Source organism: Drosophila willistoni, assembly GCF_018902025.1.
Source record: "Drosophila willistoni isolate 14030-0811.24 chromosome 2L unlocalized genomic scaffold, UCI_dwil_1.1 Seg168, whole genome shotgun sequence".
NCBI lineage: Eukaryota > Metazoa > Arthropoda > Insecta > Diptera > Drosophilidae > Drosophila > Drosophila willistoni.
Window position 1 is genome coordinate 16462780 of NW_025814047.1, and position 24959 is coordinate 16487738.

The 24959-nt window shown below is 35.7% G+C and overlaps 2 protein-coding genes across 3 annotated transcripts in view; one reads left to right on the plus strand and one right to left on the minus strand.

Annotated features, from left to right (window-relative positions):
* The window catches only part of LOC6653174 (FUN14 domain-containing protein 1), a 39590-nt gene extending 17649 nt beyond the window's left edge, over positions 1-21941 (minus strand). Inside the window, exons 1-2 of the mRNA XM_002075541.4 lie at positions 21764-21941; positions 4497-4692 (exon numbers count right to left, since the gene is read on the minus strand). Coding sequence (XP_002075577.1) covers positions 4497-4692; positions 21764-21852 — 285 coding nt within the window. The 5' untranslated portion in view covers positions 21853-21941. The remainder of the gene's footprint in view (positions 1-4496; positions 4693-21763) is intronic.
* A 650-nt stretch (positions 21942-22591) lies between these two features.
* On the plus strand, positions 22592-24699 carry LOC124459829 (protein ALP1-like). Of its 2 annotated transcripts, none has more exons than XR_006953831.1 (2): positions 22592-22985; positions 23320-23406. XR_006953831.1 is itself a non-coding variant. In XM_047009555.1 (2 exons), the coding sequence occupies exons 1-2, from the start codon at positions 22702-22704 to the stop codon at positions 24584-24586; spliced, it is 1230 nt and encodes a 409-aa protein (XP_046865511.1). In that variant the 5' UTR covers positions 22613-22701; the 3' UTR covers positions 24587-24699. The 2 variants fall into 2 exon arrangements, 1 of the variants encoding a protein (XP_046865511.1); XM_047009555.1 differs by lacking the exon at positions 23320-23406 and adding an exon at positions 23641-24699 and having other exon boundaries at positions 22613-22985.
* Positions 24700-24959: the final 260 nt, after the last annotated feature.

Here is a 24959-nt window from a genome sequence, read left to right on the forward strand (position 1 = left end):
TCAGATCGTAAGCTGAGAAGTCACTCAAAACCTAATCCTCTTACCAAATCTCTAAAAGCTGAAGACAAATCTGACAAACTAGAAAGTCAACTTAAAAGTAAAACTAACCAACTAATAAGTTCGTAAAATCGTTATAAATAACATACTTAGATTTAGAAGTAATGATAATAATAATTCAATGGAATTGCAATGGTTACGTAAATAATTACGACCAACTACAAATAACGATAAAAGCAGTTAGCCCAAAAATTATCTGCCTTCAAGAAACCCACATCCACTCCCAACCTAATATCCCTATCCCACTTAACTTCACAATAATCCACAAAAACTCATCAAAGAATTCACATGGAGGAGTAGCTATGCTAATCCACAAATCTCTCCAATATGACTCGCTCAGGACAAATAATGATTTCGATGCCGTTGAAATAATCCTTCATTCCAAATATAAAGTCAAAATTATAAACACATACATCCCACCAAATAAACAATTCAACAAACATAATTTAGAAAATATGTTTGGTAGCCCGAGCATTAATACCATAATATGCGGAGACTTTAATAGCTGGCACCAAAGCTGGGGATCACCAAAAAACAATGTTAAAGGGAATATTGTATTCAAATTTATTTCCCAGTCAAACTTCATTACCCTAAACGACGGCACACCAACTCACTACTCTACTCACCATACGATGACACATGTAGATCTCACTCTGACGACCCCGAATCTGCTACCACATCTTAAGTGGAAAGCAGACACAGACCTCCATGGGAGCGACCACTTCCCCATCTACATAACTATTTTTGGCAGTACAAGCTATGAACACCAAGATAGACGTCCTAAATTTAGACTTGATATGGCGGATTGGCTAAAGTTTGCTACCCAAACTGAACTTTTTCACTTAAAGAGGCCAAATAGCAATGAGGTAAACAAGGAAATAGCGAATTTAGTCAAAATAATTAGACAAAGTTCAAATATAAACATACCACAGACATGTCCAAAATTCAAAAAAATGTTCTCAGTACAGTGGAGCAAGAAGCTAGAAGAGTTAAAACCCAGAGGGCCGGGGCTAACTTCGACCGCGTCAAAGTTTGTATACCCTTGCTACTTTTTTGGTAACTCTTTAAGGAAAGAGGTAAGGACCTATAGCCATCAAAATGGAAAAACGTTTTTTCTAAAAAGGCTAAAGTTTGCGAAAGAACGGCCTACAATCTTAGCATAGGAAAGATATTGATCAAAGTCACTGTTTTCCACTAATCGTTCCGATGGGAGCTATATGATATAGTCACCCGATCTTGATAAAATTTGGCATAGTCGTTTATATGTGTAATTAACTCACCAATATTAAATTTCACGACAATAGCTCAAAATAATGAAGTTATTGAGAAAAGTCACTGTTCGTGAATTTGCAGTTTGTATGGGAGCGATATGATATAGTGGTCCGATCCGGCTGAATCTGAGATATACAACCCCTGCAGTATATGCAAGCCTATATGCAAAATTTCAGCTCTGTAGCTCTTACGGTCTAGGAGTTTGCGTTGATCCAGACGGACGGACGGACGGACATGGCTATTTGAACTCGTCTCGTCATGCTGATCAAGAATATACATATATACTTTATATGGTCGGAGATGCTTCCATCTATGCGTTGCACACTTCTGACCAAAATGAATATACCCTTTTTGCAAGGGTATAATTAGCAAAAACAAGGCATGGAACGAACTTAGGAAAAAATATAAACACTGAAAATATAGTAGAGTTCAAAAGCACTCTTTAGAAGAGAGTTAAAACAATCAAAAAACTCTCTTAAAACAATCACTACAAAAATTCACTTCCGAAATTAACCCAAAATCAACCCCTTTAAAAATTTGGTCAACACTTTCTGTGGCAGAAAATTGAGAAACGGAATTCACTGTATAACCTCACCAAATGAGCCAACAATAAATGTCATAAATAAGACAGACATAGCACAGTTGTTTGTAAATCACTGGTCTACAAATTCAGCACCTCGTTTAGGAATCACAAAAATCGATCTAAAACAATTACCCCCTCCTACGAACCACCCCAAGAAGCGCTCAGCATTGAATCTGAGATTAAACACATCGAATTCAGGTCATCATTAAATAGCCTTAAAGGTAAGAGTCCAGGGCTCGACCGAATCTCTTACCCTATGCTAAAAACTTGTCCACCGAGGTCTCAGACCGGGTAATAAAACTGTATAACAACATTCTTAATTCTCATATCCCACAAAACTTCCAAAAACAGCATAGTAGTGTCTATTCATAAACCAAATACTCCAAAAACTGCAATAAACTCATACCGCCCCATTTCATTAAACCCTTGCATGGCTAAAGTTTTGTACAAAATTTTAGCAAACCGACTATGGTGGCTTGCTACCAATAGTAAGCTTCTCGATAGTCGGCAATTAGGCTTTCGAAAGGGCATGTCAGTGTCGGAATGTCTAACCCTCTAAGACTACCAGACTACTTCCGCCCTATCCACAAGAAACCATCTCTCAGTCATGTGCCTCGACTTTGAAAAGACCTATGACAAAATAGGAATCCATACAATCATTGATGAGTTAATTAATTGGAAAATAGGACCTAAAATATTAAACTACGTCAAAAATTTTCTGACAGATAGTATCTATCTATTAGATACATAAAAATTCAAGTAAACAATCAATTTTCGGAAAGTAAACCGCTTGAAAATGGTATACCGCAGGGATCCCCTTTATCCGTAATTCTTTTTCTCATAGCTTACAACAAACTGTGTCGCACCATCTCAGTACACAAAGGCTTTGACTTTGTTGCATATGCCGACGACTTCACAATAATATAAAAAATTAAAAAAGGCACAATGATGGTAAACATAAACCCCCTTTTCACAGATATTCTAAACTGGTGTGAATACTCGGGAGCAAAACTATATGTAAATAAATGCAAACACATGCACATTTGCAGGAAAACGAAATGCAATTTTTAATTAAGCTCCCAAACTTACAACCTCAACGCAAGTAATGCCATAAAAATCCTCCGTCTGGTTATAACAAAAAGATACAGATGGAAACAACACATAGACAACTTAACAGTCGAGATTTCACAAAGACTTAACATAATAAAATGGTTAGCTAACCAAAAATATAGTTGTGACATTAGATCACTAATACAATTGAAACTTTGATCATGTCAAAAATAGACTTTTGTTTACCTTTGTACGGCAATTGCCCCCCTTCCTAAAAAACTTAAATCCATATACCATGATGCATTGAGGAAAACTTTCGGAGCCTTTCGGTCTACTCCAACTAACAATCTTCTTTATGAAGCCGACCTTATGCCAATCGATTCGAGATTTTCGCTAGCAACAGCTAAACTGTACAAAACTCTAATGCTCGCATCAAACACACCTCTCCAAGAAGTGTTAAACAAAATAAAAAAATTGAAAAAAACACCCACAATACCATCGATTCTGCATAACACTTTGAACTTCTGCAAACACAATGATCTATTGTTTACCCCAATAAGAAGTAGAAAATTATTAAAACCCCCATGGTCCCTCAGTAAAGAGTCAGTGAACCTCCCTCTTCACTATACGACGAAGTCATCTACACCCCCCATAATATATCGCAAAATGCTCCTTAGCCTCAAAGAGAGATTTGATAGGTATAAATTTATTTACACGGATGGATCAAAATCAATAAAAGGAGTCTCATACAGCATCACAACTGAGTCAGACATAGTTAAATAAAATGGCTTTGCTCCCACCTCACACTTCGAATTACACAGCGGAAGCAGCAGCTATACTGGCTGCCTGTAAATATGCACTAAGAGAAAAACAGCATTTTGCAATTTGTTCAGACTCACTGTCAGCAATACAGGCAGTAACCCAGGTCAACAACCAAAATCCGTACATCTCTCATATACGAGACATAGTAACTCACCAATACCCCAAAATAATTTTGATATGGGTACCAGGTCACACTGGCATTTAGGGCAATGAAACAGCGGACAGAGCTACAAAGATAGCTTACAGTATCCCATATATAGTTGAGCAAAACATTAACCACAAAGACACACCAAAGTACATAAAGGACATCATCCTTAAAAAATACAAAAGCAAAGTTTGGAGGGATTCATCAGACCACTACAAGACGACTAATAGAAACCAAACCTTGATAAGAGACTCACAAATAAAAATAGACAACGAATTCATATTAAAAAAACAGAAAAGCTTTTTATGTAAACATTTATCTTAAGACATGAGTCTTTCGTAACGTATCCGATTGGATTTTCATGTGGGGTCAAATTTGACCCTTACTAGGAACATGTAACTTATCATTTTTTCACGTTCAGGAAAACCAGAAACGTTCGAAAAAGATATTTTAAACTAAAAAAAAAAACTATTTGAATCAAGCAATTAATAAAAATATTATTTAAAAAAAAAACAACAAAAAAAGGATCAAAAATGATACTGTTAGGAAGTAGGGTTAATTTCTTACCTTTTTAATCAGAGTCGCATGATTTTCTACTACAGGAGATTGTATTTGTTTTGTAATTATGTCCATCTTTTTCATTAACTTTGGCCAATTAACTTGGATAAGGCCCTCTTGATGAGCGATTTCCACTAAAATAATACTTCCTCCAATCACAAATGCGGCAATTTTTCCAATTTTCATAGTTGTAAATCCAGTCGCCCTTGAAATAAAAAATTACATATAACTAAAAATTGTATCGGTGGTCGGTTGTTTATGAATTTAGCGATCTTTAATTAGTTTGTAACTCGCTTTGCCGGCTTGAGGTCTAATCTTTTGTGAATAAATGTAAAAAACAGTTTGTTTTTGCATATATATTCGTTGATAAATGATTGGACTGTATTAATCTTTTATTTGGCTAAAGTTTAATTATTTAGTTAACAATAAATACGACTGTTCTATTACGCTGTCAAAATGTAAGTGTTTTAATTACGCATGCCTTATAAGCTGAGCAACGTAAGCAACTGTCTCACACTCATCCGTTTGATCAATCATACAATCATTACGTTCAATGCATAGAAAATATACATACAGTGGTGATTACATGAATATTGACTAAAACTATATAAATTTTTAAACGTTTAATTTTTAAACAATATTTTATTCCAATATATTTCGACCATATTTTCTTACTATATATTTCAAAACGAATAATACTATATAGTTCATAAAATAAATATTAATACAAATTTTTTTTTACCGAAATTTAGACTTCACCTGGATTAAAATCAGTGTTTAAATTGATGTAGTCGAATTAGCAAAAGTCGTAAATTGTGTGCTATTCATTGCTGTTTAGCAAATATTAAAACGAACACTTTGTGTTACTTTTGCTTCCGAAAAAAACGCACTTTCCGCACTTCGCAAAAACGTTACTTTCCAAACCTGGCTGAAAGTAACAGTCGGAACAGTTCCTTATTTTTAAAATGTATGATTTGGCTGTTGCTATGAAAGCAATTTGTTTTGGCACTTTGCTTTTGCGTAGCAAGTGTTTAATTTCGGTTATTTGCTATTGCTGTTGCTGTCGGGTTTTTTGCTTTCCGATTTTTGCTGTTTGCTGCTGTCCGGTTTCTCGGTTTTTGTTTTTGGCGTTTGCTGCTGCTGTCATAATTTTCTATTTCGGCTATTAGCTGTTGCTGTCGAATTTTGCGCTTTCGGTTTTTTTTTGATTTCGGTTTTTGCTGTTGCTTTCAATTAATTACAAATCTTCCTGTCGCCGGTTTGTAAAAAGTTGTTTCGGGGAAATCACGATCAAAGTTTAATGTTTAATTACACATGACGAGAACATGGCGAAAATATCGTATCTCCTAAAGTATTACGAATTTTAAAACATTGAGGCAACCTCCGAATTGAAGGCGTATCTACATTAACCTGACGTCGAGGAAACTCGATGGTGAGATCTGTTAATTTTTCTTTGGTTCATTTTTCAAATATTCTCTCATATCTTGTAAACCGTATTGTCCAGCAATATATATGTCAAATTAGTCAAATGGTATTAAATTAGTCCTTACAATAATTTGCTGGTTAGTAATTGAAGCATAGATCAGCAATATAAGGTAAGTTGTGTACATGGGTTAAAAATTAACAAATTAAAAAGAATTATAAAATTGTTTAAACCCACGCACCGTTGCATACATGTGGCTTTGGAGCGATTTTAACGCGACGTGTGCTTTCATATAGCTTCCTAAAATTAAATTCTCTATTGACGCAAAAAGAAAAACCGTTTCAAAAAGGTCCTGGAACAGGACGAAAGTCTCCTGTCCTGAGTTCTGCCAAGACCTCCACATTTTTCTACGTTTGTATGGGCATATATTGCAACTTCCCCTTTATTTTTAAACATTATAGGTGTACATTTGGAATTCCTTGCCTTTAGCGTTTCTTTTGACATACATACATAAAACCATTTACAGACGCAAAATATAAAAAAAAAAACCTTTTTAGTTGAACAACTATTTCCTAAACAAAACTTAAAAACGATGTTTGATAGCTTTCCAAATATTAACTCCTTTTCGGTAAGAAATAAAAAAAAGTAATTTAAATTTCGCGTCGAATAAAATATTGTCGATTACAATTTGTTAAGTATTGAATGACTTGTGTATTGTTAAGGACAATAAATTGCACCGATATTTCACCAACTTCCTTAGCTAAAATTAAACGGACTATTAATCATGTGTTTTTTACAATGCAATTCTGCGAAATATGACGATATTTGGCAAATACGGCAAGTGGTGCTATTTTTATATTTTGAGTATTTGAAGAAAATCCTTGAAAACTTTGAATACGTTGGATATTATTAAAATTCTTTATTTTTTTTGCTATCATTAGTAGTAAATATTTTACGTTATAGCGGACGTTGACGATACTATGCGCAGTACGTTCAAGTGGCCCCTACGACACCAGGACAAAGCCTGTTACGCGCGAGCCCAAGCATCTGCTTGTTATCTGGCAGTTATCTAACTGCCCACCTCCCACCCGACCGACCGAGGGGTGCAGCCGTATAACGCACGGCACGAATCGCGTGGACAAAATACACAATATAAAAGACAGACAAACACATAATACTATAGCTATCTATTAACTAAATGGGATGGGATAGATGTTTTAAGCATATTAATAGAAAACTCTGAGCCGATTACAGGGGATAGAAGATTGTAATCAGAGCAGAGGACCCTAAAAGGTTCATGCATAGCATAGTTAGAAGAACAACGACTAAGGGATAAAGGTATTAAAGGATGTCTACTCCGTCTACATGGTACCGACAGATTCACCTGAGCTAATAACCCAGGCGAGTCGATATCACCAATTAGGAGCTTGTGCATAAAAATGACACCAAGCATAATTCTACGATTAGTTAGGGACGGAAGGTTTATCAAGAGAAGTCTACTAGAATACGAAGGCAAATTGACATTGCGATCCCAGCTTAAGCCACGAAGAGCAAATAGCAAGAACTGCTTTTGAACGGATTCTAGTCTAATCTGGTGCGACTCATATTGAGGTGACCAAATGCAAGATCCATACTCTAAAATAGGACGGACAAGCGAAGTAAAAAGAACTTTAGTTGTATAGGGGTCATCAAATTCTTTTGACCATCTTTTAATGAAACCCAGGACACTCATGGCCTTTGCGACCGTGGTGGAAATATGGGTGTTAAAATTTAACTTATGGTCCATAAGTACGCCCAAATCATTCATATTATTTAGACGTTCTAAAGGGCTATTGTTTAGAATATAAGTGACCAGTTGAGGAGAGTTACGAAAAAAAGTCATTACCTTACATTTGGTAGTGTTAAGATTTAGTAGATTAAACTGGCACCAGGATTGAAAGTTTTTAAGATCAGCTTGTAGCCGACTAGATGAATCTGTATCTTTATAAGTAAGACAAAGCTTGACATCGTCAGCATACATAAGCACACGCGAATGAACAATGACTGATGGAAGATCGTTAATAAATAGTGTGAAGAGCAGAGGGCCAAGATGACTACCTTGAGGTACACCAGAAGTCACAGAAATGGAAACGGAAAAAGAAGACTTAAAAAGTACCTTCGGTTTTTTATTTGTTAAATATTCTCGAACCCAAGAAAGGAAAAGGGGTGGAAACCCAATGTCGCTCAGCTTAGAAAGTAATAGGGTATGATTAACGGAATCAAAGGCTTTGCTGAAGTCAGTGTATATGACATCAGTTTGTTTACCATTTTTGAACCCCTTGATAATTATTGATGTAAATTCTAAAAGGTTAGTGGTTGTAGATCTACGTTTCACAAACCCATGTTGGGATGGCGAAATAATAGAGCTGCAAAAATGTTGCAATTGAGAAGTTTTAATTTTCTCAAAAGCTTTCGGAATAGCGGACAATTTTGAGATACCCCTATAGTTAGAGGCTTCGGACTTTTTGCCATTTTTATGCAGAGGAATAATATACGACTCCTTCCAAATAGATGGAAAAGAGGAAGATTCTACAGACAATAGAAACAATTTTAAAATGGGTTTACATAATGCGTTTGCACAGAACCTGAGTACACATCCAGGAATACCGTCTGGCCCCGGAGAATAAACAGGTTTAACTAATTTAAGTTCGCTAAGAATAGAACTTTCATCAATCACTGGATTAAAAATGCAATTAGCCTTTTTTAAATGATAAGGATACGGACTTGCTCGATATTCCGTTGAGGAATAAGTTGTTTTGAAAAAACTCGCAAACATATCAGCAATTGCCTGATCAGTGCTCGCTTTTTTATTTTGAAAAGACAAAAAAGATGGGTGCACAGAGGTCTTACGTTTAGAATTAACAAAATTATAAAATTGTTTAGGGTCAGAAGAAAACTGAAGCTTACACCGCTGAAGATAATTCTTATAGCATTGTGTATTAAGCATCATGAATTTTGAACGAGCGACTGTATAGAGAGCACAATCTGATGAACGACGTGTTTTTTGAAACTTCTTATAATATCGTGTCTTCACATTTTTCAAATTGGATAGCTCGCGAGAGAACCAGGGAGGTTTGTTAAGCCGCTCCAGCCTACCAAGAGGCACACAAATATCAAAGAGTGAATTCAGAGTATCATAGAAAAAACGAACAGCCGAGTTCATATCACTACAATTGTACAGATAAGACCAATCGGTAGTAGCAATGTTTTCATTAAGGCTGGCAAAGTCAGTCTTACGAAAGCACCTAGTTAGTGGTAACTCATTTGAACCAAGTAATGGTGAAAGCAAGGGCAAATCAATTTTTAAATTTAATGTAGGATGAAATTTGTCTTCTGGAAGAACAAATGGTTCGATCCTAGAAACCTCACAATAAGAAGAATCCAATACAAAAATAAGATCTAACGATTTTCCATTAGAATTTAAGACAGGATTGACTTGGGATAAAGATAAGCCTAGAAGGCCATCAATAAAGTCATGTGACAAAGAGGGCAACAACGTGGTAGATTCATCTGTTAGTGACCATGCTAAAGCGGGTAAATTAAAATCACCTACAACTATGAGCATGTCTTGACTCGACACTAAAGAGGAGACAAACTGAATTGCCTCTAAATGATTTAAATATACCACCATGTCTGACAACGGTGGAATATAGGAACAAGTAATGAAAGAAATCCGGTCACGTCTGAAAATAGAAAAGTTTGTGGAAAAAACCGATGCATCAGCAATATCAGGTTTTAGCCACGTCTCTGTGAAAGCTAGAATGTTATGCACAAAAGAAAGACTATCTACATAGAGATTATGAAGTTTAGATTTCAGTCCTCTAACGTTCTGGTAACCCAAATTAAGGGACGAAGCTAGTTTTTTGACACACCAGCAGATGCTGATGTGGCAGGAATAGTATTAGTTGTTGTTGTAGGCAAGCGAATCGGTTGCCGATTTTTCTTTTTTACAGTATATTCCTTAACTATTATATGTTTAGGCCAAAAATCTTCTCGACATATAGTGTCGAAGATATTGGCAGAAACACTAATTTTAAAAGACGAAATGTCACGAGAATAAGAAAATTTAAACTTCTCCACAGCAATATTCGAGACGTTAACTTTCTTCCGAATATAGGCTATTACATCATCAGATGTGACAACAGGGTCTAGCCTAGACACAAATATATGTTTCTTTGGTGGTATGCCAACGAGAGGCCGCGGTCCCGAAGCGTAAGCCGCAGCAGTAACGTTCGACAAGTCACCCACTGCAGCAGTCAACTTGTTGACGGGGCCCTCGATACTTTTAGAACTATCGGCAATTTCCATTGGAATGGGTAATTGCCCAGACACATCGGACACTACAATAGGCATCGTTTTTAAGAGATCATTCCCAGGTGATACCGGTAATTCATTACTAATAGCATTCACAACCGGGCTCTTAAACGATATCAATTGCTGTACATTAGGAGTGGACGGTGCATGAGACCGGTCGGGGACGATAAGAGACGCTGGCGGATCTACAGATACAGAAACACCCCAAGGACTGGTCCTTTTACGTTTCGGAGACTCATTCATAAGCGATAAACTTCTGAACTGAGTCTCCACCGCAGTAAACTCCGCTTGGAGTTTATTAAAACCTGCCCTTAAAGTGTCAAAACTATCTTTAGTCCGCCTCATGAAAGAGCGCATCTCATTCTCGACCTTCCGGCAAGCATCACATCCATATTTTAAGCCACCACTTCTGAACTGAGTCTCCACCGCAGTAAACTCCGCTTGGAGTTTATTAAAACCTGCCCTTAAAGTGTCAAAACTATCTCTAGTCCGCCTCATGAAAGAGCGCATCTCATTCTCGACCTTCCGGCAAGCATCACATCCATATTTTAAGCCACCACCTTTAGCAATAGACTCCTTAATTCTGCCTGTGTAACCTGCACACGTAACGTGAACCGCATTGTCACACAACCAACAAAGAATATAATCATGGGAGTCAACCGCATTAGTGGCAACTATGCAATTATTTTTTGAGCAGACAACCATTTTATCAAAAGTTTAATTTAATTACAAAAGGAAATACAAAAATATAAAAAATAAAAATTCTAAAGGTAAAAAAATCTGTGTATAAGAATATACTGACCAGTTCTGACACAAGGGTTAATGTGCAGAGTAAGCCTTCACAACTAAAGAATAAAAAGAAATGAAAACACAAAAACAAAAACACGTATCACAGAGTCGCGGGTAGGCAAAAGACGAGAGCGCAAATCAATCAAGAATAGGAAAGAGCGGGAGAGCGCGTCAAATTGAACACATGCAACAACAATTTGTACGCAAGAGCGCGAGAGTTAGTTAAAACGGTAAAGACACAAAAGCAAAAGAGATAAACAAAACAACAACACCGCTAATGCAAGTATTGTTGTAAGTTTGGATTTTATTTAAATTTAAACAAAAACGACAGCAAGAATTCGCGAAATGAAAATAAAATTCGGATGTTGTAATTATTATTAATTAAACCGATAATTTAAGAGTTATGTAAAAGTAAAACCAGAGGGCCGGGGCTAACTTCGACCGCGTCAAAGTTTGTATACCCTTGCAACTTTTATGGTAACTCTTTCGTTACCTATAGCCATCAAAATGGAAAAACGTTCAAGCTAAAAAGGTTAATGTTTGCGAAAGAACGGCCTACAATCTTAGCATAGGAAAAAACTAAGATATTGATCAAAGTCACTGTTTTCCACCGATCGTTCCTATGGGAGCTATATGATATAGTAACCCGATCTTTATCATATTCAGCACAGTCATTAACAGATATATTAAACTAACAAATGTTTAATTTGAAAGCAATCGCGTCAAAAGTAACGAAGTTATTCACAAAAGTCACTGTTTTCGAAAGATCGTTCCTATGGGAGCTATATGATATAGTCACCCGATCTTGATCAAATTTGGCACAGTCGGTTATATGTGTAATTCACTTACCAATATTAAATTTCATGAGCATAGCTCAGAAAATAACAAAGTTATTGAGAAAAGTCAATGTTCGTGACTTTGCCATTTGTATGGGAGCTATATGATATAGTGATCCGATCCGGCTGAATCCGAGATATACAACGCCTGCAGTATATACAAGCCTACATGCAAAATTTCAGCTCTGTAACTCCAACGGTCTAGGAGGAGTTTGCGTTGATCCAGACGGACGGACAGACGGACGGACGTACGGACGGACAGACGGACGGACGGACGGACGGACATGGCTATATGAACTCGTCTCGTCATGCTGATCAAGAATATATATACTTTACATGGTCGGAGATGCTTCCTTCTATGCGTTGCACACTTCTGACCAAAATTAATATACCCTTTTTGCAAGGGTATAAAAAGCGAGAAAAAATAAAAGTTGATAAGCGCAAAAAAAAACACGTCCGTCCTCTGCAACGAGTGAAAGTTTTTACGTTGAAAGACGTATTCACATGTTAAATTGAAGCCGAGAATCCTTTGAACACATAACCTCAGCAAGTGGTGCTACTTTTAAGTTCGCAACTGTATATTCTTGATCAGCATGAGAAGCCGAGTTGATAAAGCCATGTCCGTCTGTCAGTCCGTCTGTGCGTATGCGTTTTACTCAGCAATCTTAAGAGCTATTAAGATGAAACTTGAGCTACTTATAACCCAGGAAAAATAAGGTATGAAAATTGTCAGGATCGGACCATTATATCATATAGCTCTAGAAGAAACATTTTCATACTGGAGTAATTGGAGTATCCCCATGAAATTTACTACCATGATAGTATTGGATATAAAACCCAAAATTTGAATCTGATCGGATAAATAGACCCCAAGTTACAGTCAATATAAATCGGTTCAACCGCTACCGGCAGAGCTGCTTACTATGTCATCATTAAAACAACAGAGTACATGCATACACGCACGCTACATGAACTGTATGTGTATGCGTGCCGTGCTTTCTTTAGGGAATGATGGAAGAAAGAAGAAAAAATTGTAGTAAAAAGAGTAATAATGTTTTATTTGTGTATTGATGAATTGAGTTGAAGGGAAAGAAATTTCAAAAGGTAAAAATATTATTGCCAAGGACTGCAAGGGTATATAAACTTCGGCATAGCCGAGGTTAGCTTCTTTGATATTTTAAAGTAAATTTAATATTATTTATTTATTTTTGTTCGAGGCACATAGTAATCTTTGTTTTCAACACATATTTGAATTAATATTTAGTTGTTCCAACTTTATTTTTCTAGACTTCGCGGCAACGACATCCCATGGAATCAAATAACTTGGCCAAATCGCTGGTTTTATAGAAAACCATTTAACCTAGATCTTTACCCTATATACTTACTTATTTTTGGTTTATATCTAGCAGTGTTTCTCTTAAATGTTCACTGAAGCTGTTCTATTAAGTTTTAGTCCAGGGACTCCTTGAACGATTTGTTTGTCAGCTCAGATGAATATTTGGGATCATTATCCTGCTGATATTATCACTTTAAAGGCAAGGATGTTTACATTGTTGATGGCGCTAATTTTATCTTTTATCCAAAATAACGGACCAACAATTGAGAAAGAAACATTTGTTTCCACCTTAGTGCCTAACTATCTTTAAAGTGTGTTTTGGATCATAAGCACTACTTTTTTCCTGTCTTACAAACACCTCGCCTTCAGATTCAAACTATCTTTAGTCCGCCTCATGAAAGAGCGCATCTCATTCTCGACCTTCCGGCAAGCATCACATCCATATTTTAAGCCACCACTTCTGAACTGAGTCTCCACCGCAGTAAACTCCGCTTGGAGTTTATTAAAACCTGCCCTTAAAGTGTCAAAACTATCTCTAGTCCGCCTCATGAAAGAGCGCATCTCATTCTCGACCTTCCGGCAAGCATCACATCCATATTTTAAGCCACCACCTTTAGCAATAGACTCCTTAATTCTGCTGTGTAACCTGCACACGTAACGTGAACCGCATTGTCACACAACCAACAAAGAATATAATCATGGGAGTCAACCGCATTAGTGGCAACTATGCAATTATTTTTTGAGCAGACAACCATTTTATCAAAAGTTTAATTTAATTACAAAAGGAAATACAAAAATATAAAAAATAAAAATTCTAAAGGTAAAAAAATCTGTGTATAAGAATATACTGACCAGTTCTGACACAAGGGTTAATGTGCAGAGTAAGCCTTCACAACTAAAGAATAAAAAGAAATGAAAACACAAAAACAAAAACACGTATCACAGAGTCGCGGGTAGGCAAAAGACGAGAGCGCAAATCAATCAAGAATAGGAAAGAGCGGGAGAGCGCGTCAAATTGAACACATGCAACAACAATTTGTACGCAAGAGCGCGAGAGTTAGTTAAAACGGTAAAGACACAAAAGCAAAAGAGATAAACAAAACAACAACACCGCTAATGCAAGTATTGTTGTAAGTTTGGATTTTATTTAAATTTAAACAAAAACGACAGCAAGAATTCGCGAAATGAAAATAAAATTCGGATGTTGTAATTATTATTAATTAAACCGATAATTTAAGAGTTATGTAAAAGTAAAACCAGAGGGCCGGGGCTAACTTCGACCGCGTCAAAGTTTGTATACCCTTGCAACTTTTATGGTAACTCTTTCGTTACCTATAGCCATCAAAATGGAAAAACGTTCAAGCTAAAAAGGTTAATGTTTGCGAAAGAACGGCCTACAATCTTAGCATAGGAAAAAACTAAGATATTGATCAAAGTCACTGTTTTCCACCGATCGTTCCTATGGGAGCTATATGATATAGTAACCCGATCTTTATCATATTCAGCACAGTCATTAACAGATATATTAAACTAACAAATGTTTAATTTGAAAGCAATCGCGTCAAAAGTAACGAAGTTATTCACAAAAGTCACTGTTTTCGAAAGATCGTTCCTATGGGAGCTATATGATATAGTCACCCGATCTTGATCAAATTTGGCACAGTCGGTTATATGTGTAATTCACTTACCAATATTAAATTTCATGACCATAGCTCAGAAAATAACAAAGTTATTGAGAAAAGTCAATGTTCGTGACTTTGCCATTTGTATGGGAGCTATATGATATAGTGATCCGATCCGGCTGAATCCGAGATATACAACGCCTGCAGTATATACAAGCCTACATGCAAAATTTCAGCTCTGTAACTCCAACGGTCTAGGAGGAGTTTGCGTTGATCCAGACGGACGGACAGACGGACGGACGTACGGACGGACAGACGGACGGACGGACGGACGGACATGGCTATATGAACTCGTCTCGTCATGCTGATCAAGAATATATATACTTTACATGGTCGGAGATGCTTCCTTCTATGCGTTGCACACTTCTGACCAAAATTAATATACCCTTTTTGCAAGGGTATAAAAAGCGAGAAAAAATAAAAGTTGATAAGCGCAAAAAAAAACACGTCCGTCCTCTGCAACGAGTGAAAGTTTTTACGTTGAAAGACGTATTCACATGTTAAATTGAAGCCGAGAATCCTTTGAACACATAACCTCAGCAAGTGGTGCTACTTTTAAGTTCGCAACTGTATATTCTTGATCAGCATGAGAAGCCGAGTTGATAAAGCCATGTCCGTCTGTCAGTCCGTCTGTGCGTATGCGTTTTACTCAGCAATCTTAAGAGCTATTAAGATGAAACTTGAGCTACTTATAACCCAGGAAAAATAAGGTATGAAAATTGTCAGGATCGGACCATTATATCATATAGCTCTAGAAGAAACATTTTCATACTGGAGTAATTGGAGTATCCCCATGAAATTTACTACCATGATAGTATTGGATATAAAACCCAAAATTTGAATCTGATCGGATAAATAGACCCCAAGTTACAGTCAATATAAATCGGTTCAACCGCTACCGGCAGAGCTGCTTACTATGTCATCATTAAAACAACAGAGTACATGCATACACGCACGCTACATGAACTGTATGTGTATGCGTGCCGTGCTTTCTTTAGGGAATGATGGAAGAAAGAAGAAAAAATTGTAGTAAAAAGAGTAATAATGTTTTATTTGTGTATTGATGAATTGAGTTGAAGGGAAAGAAATTTCAAAAGGTAAAAATATTATTGCCAAGGACTGCAAGGGTATATAAACTTCGGCATAGCCGAGGTTAGCTTCTTTGATATTTTAAAGTAAATTTAATATTATTTATTTATTTTTGTTCGAGGCACATAGTAATCTTTGTTTTCAACACATATTTGAATTAATATTTAGTTGTTCCAACTTTATTTTTCTAGACTTCGCGGCAACGACATCCCATGGAATCAAATAACTTGGCCAAATCGCTGGTTTTATAGAAAACCATTTAACCTAGATCTTTACCCTATATACTTACTTATTTTTGGTTTATATCTAGCAGTGTTTCTCTTAAATGTTCACTGAAGCTGTTCTATTAAGTTTTAGTCCAGGGACTCCTTGAACGATTTGTTTGTCAGCTCAGATGAATATTTGGGATCATTATCCTGCTGATATTATCACTTTAAAGGCAAGGATGTTTACATTGTTGATGGCGCTAATTTTATCTTTTATCCAAAATAACGGACCAACAATTGAGAAAGAAACATTTGTTTCCACCTTAGTGCCTAACTATCTTTAAAGTGTGTTTTGGATCATAAGCACTACTTTTTTCCTGTCTTACAAACACCTCGCCTTCAGATTCAAACAAATTTACATTTGTTTCATCCACCCACTGCACTTTTTTCAAATAGGCCCGAAGCACATATTGGGTAGCAAAATCTAATCTATGTTGTATGTTTTTCTTGCTCAAGCACGGTTCGTTTCGAGCACTTTACGCCTTTAACCGCTTTGATATTAATCTTTCACTGTTAGTTCTACTGGTTATTGATGCATTTAACTTATTTTTGAGCTTTTTTGATGAAAGAAATGGGTTTTTATTCGCTTCCGGCATGATGATCCGTTCGAATTTTGACGTTGTGACGCGTTTCCGACCTCGATTTTCTTGCTTATATTCACGATAAATAGCGGAAAGCCCTTTTACTCTTAGGCAAATTCATTATTTTGGCGACCCATGCAGCATATAATGTTATAAAATTGAATGGACTTTCGAAACCTTTAATATAGAATATTATATTAAATCTAAAAATTGACATCTATCAGACGTAAAATGTTTTTGACTGAAAATATACGAAGCGTTTCCATTTTTGTTTTCAACCGAATAACGCGATTTTTTTACTATCAAGCATGTAGATGAAAAAGTTTCGCGAAAATATGTGTCGAAATGAATTGAAATAAAAGAACTACTATCCCACATTGTTAAACACCGATTTTCATCTCGGATAATTTGTCCAACGTTGAAAAAAAAATTTCAAAATCAAAAAAGGTTGTCGTTTCTATTATTTCTTCCAACACTGTATAGCGCTCAATTCATTGGCCTTCAGGAAAGATTTTCGAGTGTGTAAACCACTTTAAATTGATTGTGACGAACAGCATTTTCAAAGTCTGTAAAAAGGTACTTTGAAAAAAAAAAAATTTGAAAAATGGGTTTGCATTACCAGAGGATATCTAGCTAACTTCGGCTATGCCAAACTTTATATACAGTGACTAAAATTTTTGATCACGAATGTTAACACGACATAAAACACAAAATTTAAAGGTGATTTCGTTAATTTTCTAATCAGTTGAGAGGTACTGATGTTTTAGATATTGTATAAATTTTTTTCTTTAAATCTGTTTGGCTATATTTCGAAAATAAGCAACAAAAAGCAAAAAAAAGCCAAGTGACTAAAAGTTCCAAATGTCAGAAAGATACTAATTCTATTTAAATTTATTTATTGAATAACGAACCATTTTTATACCCTTGCAGAGCGTATTATAAAATTGGTCAGATGTTTGTAACGCACAGAAGGAGACGTTTCCGACCACATAAAGTATATATATTCATGACCAGCATGAGAAGCTTAGTCGACATAGCCATGTCCGTCTGTCCGTCCATCTGTCTGTGCAAATAAACTTGACGCCGCCATCTTAAGAGCTATCGGGTTGAAACTTGATATTTGAGCTACTTATCGCCTAGAGCAGATAAAGTATGAGAATTGATCGGACCACTATATCATATAGTTATAGAAGAAACATAGATGAAGAAATTGGAGTATCTCTATGAAATTTGCTAATATGATAGTTTTGAATATAAAACATCAGATCCCGAAATTTTAATCAGATCGTATAAATAAAACAAGCTACAGTCAATATAAATCGGATCTACTACGTCATTGCTTGAAATCCACAGAGCAGCTGAGCACACGCATTCACACACAGACACAACGCTAAATAAACTGTATGTGTATGCGTGCACATCGCAGCATGCAGCATGGGATAGAAGGAGAAAAAGAAATTGAAATGATATTTGGAAGGTTTTGTCTGTGAATGATAATGAATTAATGATACTGAAAAAGAGTTTGGAACATGTAAAAATATTATGGCCAAGGACTGCAAGGGTATATAAACTAGCTAACTTAACTTCTTTCATATTTTTGATTAAAATACAGACAATTAAACACATCAAGCCAAAAAATAAAAATCATTTGGTTCAATGAATTTAAAAACCAGGGCAAATGTTGAAGCGTTTCCTATTCAAATTTAAGTCAAACTCAGCTCTCGATATCACCTTTTATGGGACTCTATGACGGTTGATAAAGCATAAGAGGGTTTTCAAATTGATGTCGGATTGGATGCAGCCCAGGATCTTTCAATTTTGGACCTTGAAAATAGTAAGAGAAGGATTGATATGGAAAATACCCCCGGAGGATATTTTTCTACACATTCCTAGCCCCATAGCATGCTTTAAGGAGTTAAAAAGATGGTTTACTGGATCAAAATTCCAGGCAGACAGCAATACAAATTATTAACAAAAAAGTTTTGATAAATTTAGTATTAAGCCGTCCTAATCGTATTCTTGTTGTTTTGGCTTCAAAGATAGTCTCAGACAGTAAGTGTCCACTAATATCTTCTTTACAACACCTGAAATATCAATACTTTCTGACCTAATCAGGAAAACTTAATGAAAGACATATATTATTAAAAAAAAATTTTGTAAGAGAACCTAGGTATAGTTGCGTGATCAAAAAGTTTAGTCACTGTACCCTTGCATTCTTCAAAATGCTTGTTGTTGTAAACCTTCGAAGTTCCTTTCTACCAGCAATTTCTTTTTCTTCTTCTTCCCCAATGCACATTGCAAACCAATTGTATGTGTGCATGCATATGCATACGTCAGCGTTCGGCACGCTTACGATACACACACAGTTTATGTGGTGATGTAGTGATTCTGTATGTGTATGCCTGTGCTCTGCTGATCTATTAATTCTGCGCAACAACGAAGTAGGCTGCTGGTAGCGTTTGAGTATAGCCGATTTTTATTGACTGTAACTTGTGTTTTATATATCCAATCAGATTAAAATTTTGGGATCATATGTTTTTTCAAAACTATCACATTAATAAATTTCATAGGGATACTCAAACTCCTTCAATGTGATATAGTGGTCCGATTCCAACGATTTTTATACCATACACCCATAGGGTGAAATGGTATATTAAAGTCGCCAAAATGTATGTAACAGGCAGAAGGAAGCTTCTGCGACCCCATAAAGTATATATATTCTTGATCAGGATCAACAGCCTAGTCTGTATGAACACGCAGATCTCGGAGACTATAAGAGCTAGAGCTACCAAATTTGGTATGTAGAACCGTGTGGTATGTAAATGTATAGAGTTAATTGAAATTTTGGCCACGCCCCCAGAATTTACATAGAACTGTTTTTCTTAAAAAGTATAACAGCTGGACACATCAAATTTGGTTTACATACTCGTTTAGTAAGCGCGCAGAAAATAATTGTTCCAACTTTTTGCCACGCCCCCGGAATTTACATAAAACAGATTTTCTTAAAAACTATGAAAGCTACCGACATTACATTTGGTATGTAAGCTAGCTTAGTAGACGCGCAGATATTGACTATTTAAAAATTTTGCCACGCCCATTTCCGCCCCCGCAAATTAAACAAAACTGATTTTCTCGAAAACTAACAAAGCTAAAGTCACCAAATTTAGTATGTATACTGGATTAAAATGAGCGCAGAATATACAGTAAAGGAAAAAAGTCAACATACACCTCCAATTTTGGCATAATTCGACTTTTTGGTCTAAAAATTAAAAATGTAAGTATGTCATAATTTAGAGGACTGAAGATGAAGTCTATGCGAGAATGTAAGTATGTCATAATTTAGAGGACCGAAAGTGAACTCTATGCGAGAAAAAAAATTTCAAACAATTTTCAACAATTAAAGTAACAATTAACAACAATTAAAAATACAAGCGAAAACAGAAAAAGTGATGGGAAAATGACGTAAAATAACAATGATTTTTTGTATTTTTCAGGACTTTTTCGACAAAATGCTTCTTTGTAGGTTTTTATCTATTTTTATCTATTTCTACCAAACAACATTTTATTGAAATCGGACTAGAAACATGCAAAATATGCGTATGAACGTATTTTGCTACGCGATCCATAAAAATTCTTCAATATTTTTCTTATTATAAATCACTGCTTTTTAAAAAAGTCAGTCATCAGCGACTAATTGCGCTTCTTGTTAATATCTTTACGGACCTCCTCATAAATAGCCCTATAAACATCAAAATATCTTATCCTTATCATCTTAGGCTCCAAACACAGTGCACGCTGAGACGAAGACGATTATGAAGACGAAGCTGAAGAGAAATTGCTTTCGTTGCGAGTAAGCGAGTAGGTTGCACAGTGCAAGACGAATTGGTTGCGCTTTTGTTATGTTAGTTGCAATGGATTCTGGATGAGATTATGACCTGCTGATTGAGCAAGGCTTATATTTTAAATTAAAACGTATAAAAGTAAATTAAAAAAGTACACCCTATAAATTTGGAAAAAGAAACATTTGGTGTATTTCATCAATTTGTGGAATATACCATAAAGACAATTATAATCAAATATGTATATATTAATTAAAATTGAGCCACTTATTATTAAAAATTGGACTACTTTTAATAAAACGCCAATTATATGTGCTAGAAGGCTAATTGTGACGTAAATGAAAAATTGTAAAAAACAAACAAAAACAATGATAACTAGCAAGCGATTCGTCTTCAAATTCAGTACAGCAACGTTTGAAGCTGATTGCTTGTGTTTCGTCTTCATCTTCGTCACAGCGCGCACTATGCGTACGAGCGAGCGAATTAGTACGATTTGTTCTGCACTGTTTTTCATCTTCAGCTTCGTCTTCGTCTCAGCGTGCACTGTGTTTGCAGCCTTATCCACCAATTGTATTTGCTATGCTTATTATGTTAGAATATTCAGTTTGTAATTCGGACGTAGCCACCTCCACAATGTTAAGCTATGTATGTATGTATGTATATTAAATTTGGTGTGACGTTTACAGGCTGTAATACAGTCGAGAGGACCAACAAAAAATTAGCGTGTTTCAATTGCCTTGGATAAAGCTGATTACGTTACGTGTGCCAAAACTTTTTTGATGAAAATTTGTGCCTATATTTACATTTTTGTATTTTGCAAATGAACCAAAACTGAAATATAAATTTTTTTGTTCAAGATTAAATATAATATATGAGTTTAATAAATGTAATTTTTCATTTACATATAGCTGTGTTAACAAAAAAGTTACAGCTCTTAGAAGTTGGATTTTTCAAGTGTGCCAATACTTTTTTGACTCACTGTATGTACATATGTACTTCTTTCATTTGCAAAGAGCCCTATTAATTAAAGTACACATGTAATAATTAACTACAAACAAAATTAATTTGTGTGCTGTTCTTACCAACCGGATGCAACTCCAATAAGAATTTGAGAATATGCTGATCGTCGGCTGATATCACCAAGTACTTTATCAAAAATAACGCTACCCATTTTTCTCAAAAATATTAAATTTGTTGTAATTATTCTTAAATGATGGGGTGATGATTTTCCTCGAGCTGCAAGTCCAATGATGAGGACTATCGATAATATACATAGATGGATTTTTCCATCGATGGAAAAATTATCGGGTAGAGCTATAGTTTTGAAGATTCAGCTTTGACTAAGACCCGATTCCCACTGGTAACCATCTACCATTGTGGGGATGGTACATAAGGTTTTGCCGTGATGAAATTTTACCATCCCTTTCACCATCCTAAAGAGACGTTCCCATTTCAGGCGGTTCGATTGTCGTTATTATCGATATTTTGCACATGCAACACTAAAAATTTGTCATTCACTGGACAAAGTGTTTACAGCCAAAATGTAAACAATGAATGGCAAGAAAAAACAAAGAGAAAAAGATTAATTTTGCTACAGACGAAAAATTTTGGCCCAATCTGGACAGAATGTTCGTTCCTGAGTTTTAATTTGTCAAACATAGATTTTTTATCACTTGTAGATTCGCTTGCTTGATAATGAACTTAGCTTGTATCTGTCACCATCCAAAACCTCTATTACCAAAAATGGTCCCTTAATTTTGGGTCTAGTTTGGTTTGGTGTCTCTAATCGTTTTTAAGATGCATATAATCACCAACACTGTGTCTAACAATGGCTACCTTTGTCAAATCGATTTTTATCATAAGGCTGATGTCAGAGTGGACGCGATAAGCGATGCGATGCTACAAGCGATAATTATCGTAGCGATCTGCAAAGCGATGGCATGGCAGAGTGAAAGCTTTCCGCAAAGCGAGAAACCTAGCGAGGGTTCTAATTTTAGTCTCAGTTGCAATCATCGTCGTCATGGATTCAGACGAAGAATTTTTTGCGTCAGCAGCAGTTATAAATGTTGTAATGAAAAAAACCACCGGGATCCATCCACTGAATAGAAACCGTTTAAAAGGAGAGTTTAATAGTTTGTATAAAAATTTAAGGCAGTATCCTGACAAATTTTTCAATTATACTCGAATGTCGATCAATACATTCGATTATATTTTGACGAAGATTCATTCAAAACTGGAAAAGTGTTGGACAAATTTTGTTGTTAATCCCATAACGCCATGTGAAAAACTTATTCTAACTTTGAGGTAACTATGTAATTATATATTTATTTTTTTTTTGCAACAAAAATGTTTGATTTTTTTAATTGTTTTCGGAATTATTTCCGTCTCCAAAATGAGAAAGTACGATCTTTTGAATTTCCATTCTGCAAAGCATTTTTTTTCGCATGTCCATAGACTTCATATATGGCAGAAGGCTCTCAAAAAAACATTGGTCATCGTCGGGTGTTTTTGGTATATTAATTTTTTTTTCTAAAAGTTTAAGTTTCTCCTTCTCAATGGACAGCAGTTGAGTAGGCATACTTAATTTTATTTTTTTATTTTTTTTGGGAAAATTCTCTTCCTCATCTGTGTCACATAGCTCAGCCAAATTGTGGGATAATTCTGTGTCCAGCGAATCTTCACACTCTGGAACACAGAAACTTTTATTGGAGCAGCTGGCCTCCAAATTTCCAAACGTTTGCCTGGGCTTCATTTGGTCTTTTAAAAATAAAAGGGACTCAAAATGAGGCCAAGAGGTATAGATGCCAGCATCAGGTGCACAGTCTCCTGACTTTTCTGTTGGCATTTTTTTATACTCATTTCGAAATTGGTCCCGAAGATTTTTCCATTTTTTTTTCAAACAGTCTCCTGAAGGTTAATCAAAAAATTTAATTATGTAAATAAAATTAACCAATTGCAGATATTTAGCAACGGGGGCTTCGTTTACTTCATTGTCGTATTTATTTAAAATTGGAAGGACTACAGTCTCCGTTATTGTAAAGGAAACAGTCAAGGCACTTTGGGAGGAGTTGCAGCCAAAGCACATGCCACAGCCTTCAAAAGAAATGATTACCGAGATAGCTGATGACTTTTGGAAATTGTGGAAATTCCCAAATTGTGCTGGGGCTATTGACGGAAAACACATTCGTATTCAGTGTCCACCTCATTCTGGATCCATGTTCTACAATTACAACAAATTTTTTTCTGTTGTTCTTCAAGGAGTGGCTGATTCAAACTGCAAATTTATTGCAATTGAAGTTGGAGGATATGGAAAACAAAGTGATGGTGGCACTTTTAATGCATCACAGTTTTATCGACAACTAATACTAATAACTAATACTAATTTGCCTGGATCAAGTATTAAAATGCCCTACGTTTTTGTAGGCGATGAAGCATATCCGCTATTGGAAACTCTGTTAAGGCCATACTCAAGCCGCACTATTAATGCTGAAAGAGAGTATTTCAACAAGCGACTCTCCCGAGCTCGCAGGTGCATTGAATGTGCTTTTCGAATTATGACTTCCAAATGGCGTTTGCTCTGGAAGCCAATTGAAACCGTTCCAGATTTCGTCGACATTATTGTAAAGGCAATTTGTATTCTGCATAATGCAATTATTGACCTTGAGGGAAGTCCCAATGTCAATCAAGACACACACACAAGCAATGAAAATAATGGAAGTGAAGTTTTCACCCAACAAGTTAAAGATCTGGACAACTTGTTCGTGATGCCTTTTGCAGTTTATGTGTACAAATATGCTTTGATATTAAAAATCCACAAATATAATATAAGCAAAACTTACTTGGTACTTGGAGACTTTTCTCAATCTCTTTCCAATTTTTTTCAAACAACCAGCCGATTGTGGTAATTTTAACATTTTTGGTCCCACAAAACAGAACGACAAAAAATTTCCGTTATTAAGTCCTCAACATTTATGTTCGCACTCGAACTCATTTTAGCATTTGCTTCGTTGGACTGTTTAATTGCATTTGAAAGCAAATACACAAAAATATAAAGTGTTTGCATAAAACTGTTATTAAAGCTTGAGTTGCGCAAAAACATTTTTCAACCAACTATTTTTATACCCTTGCAGAGGGTATTATAAAATTGGTCAGATGTTTGTAACGCACAGAAGGAGACGTTTCCGACCCCATAAATTTTTTTTATTACCCGGGAAAAATAAAGTATGAAAACCATCAGGATCGGACCACTATATCATATAGCTCACGAAGAACTGGAAG

Excerpts from the sequence above, each read along its gene's own strand:
- LOC124459829 (XM_047009555.1), top strand. The coding sequence starts at position 22,702 with ATGGATTCAGACGAAGAATTTTTTGCGTCAGCAGCAGTTATAAATGTT. Across the intron at positions 22,986-23,640 it reads AAACTTATTCTAACTTTGAG|ATATTTAGCAACGGGGGCTT; the intron begins GTAACTATGTAA and ends AACCAATTGCAG.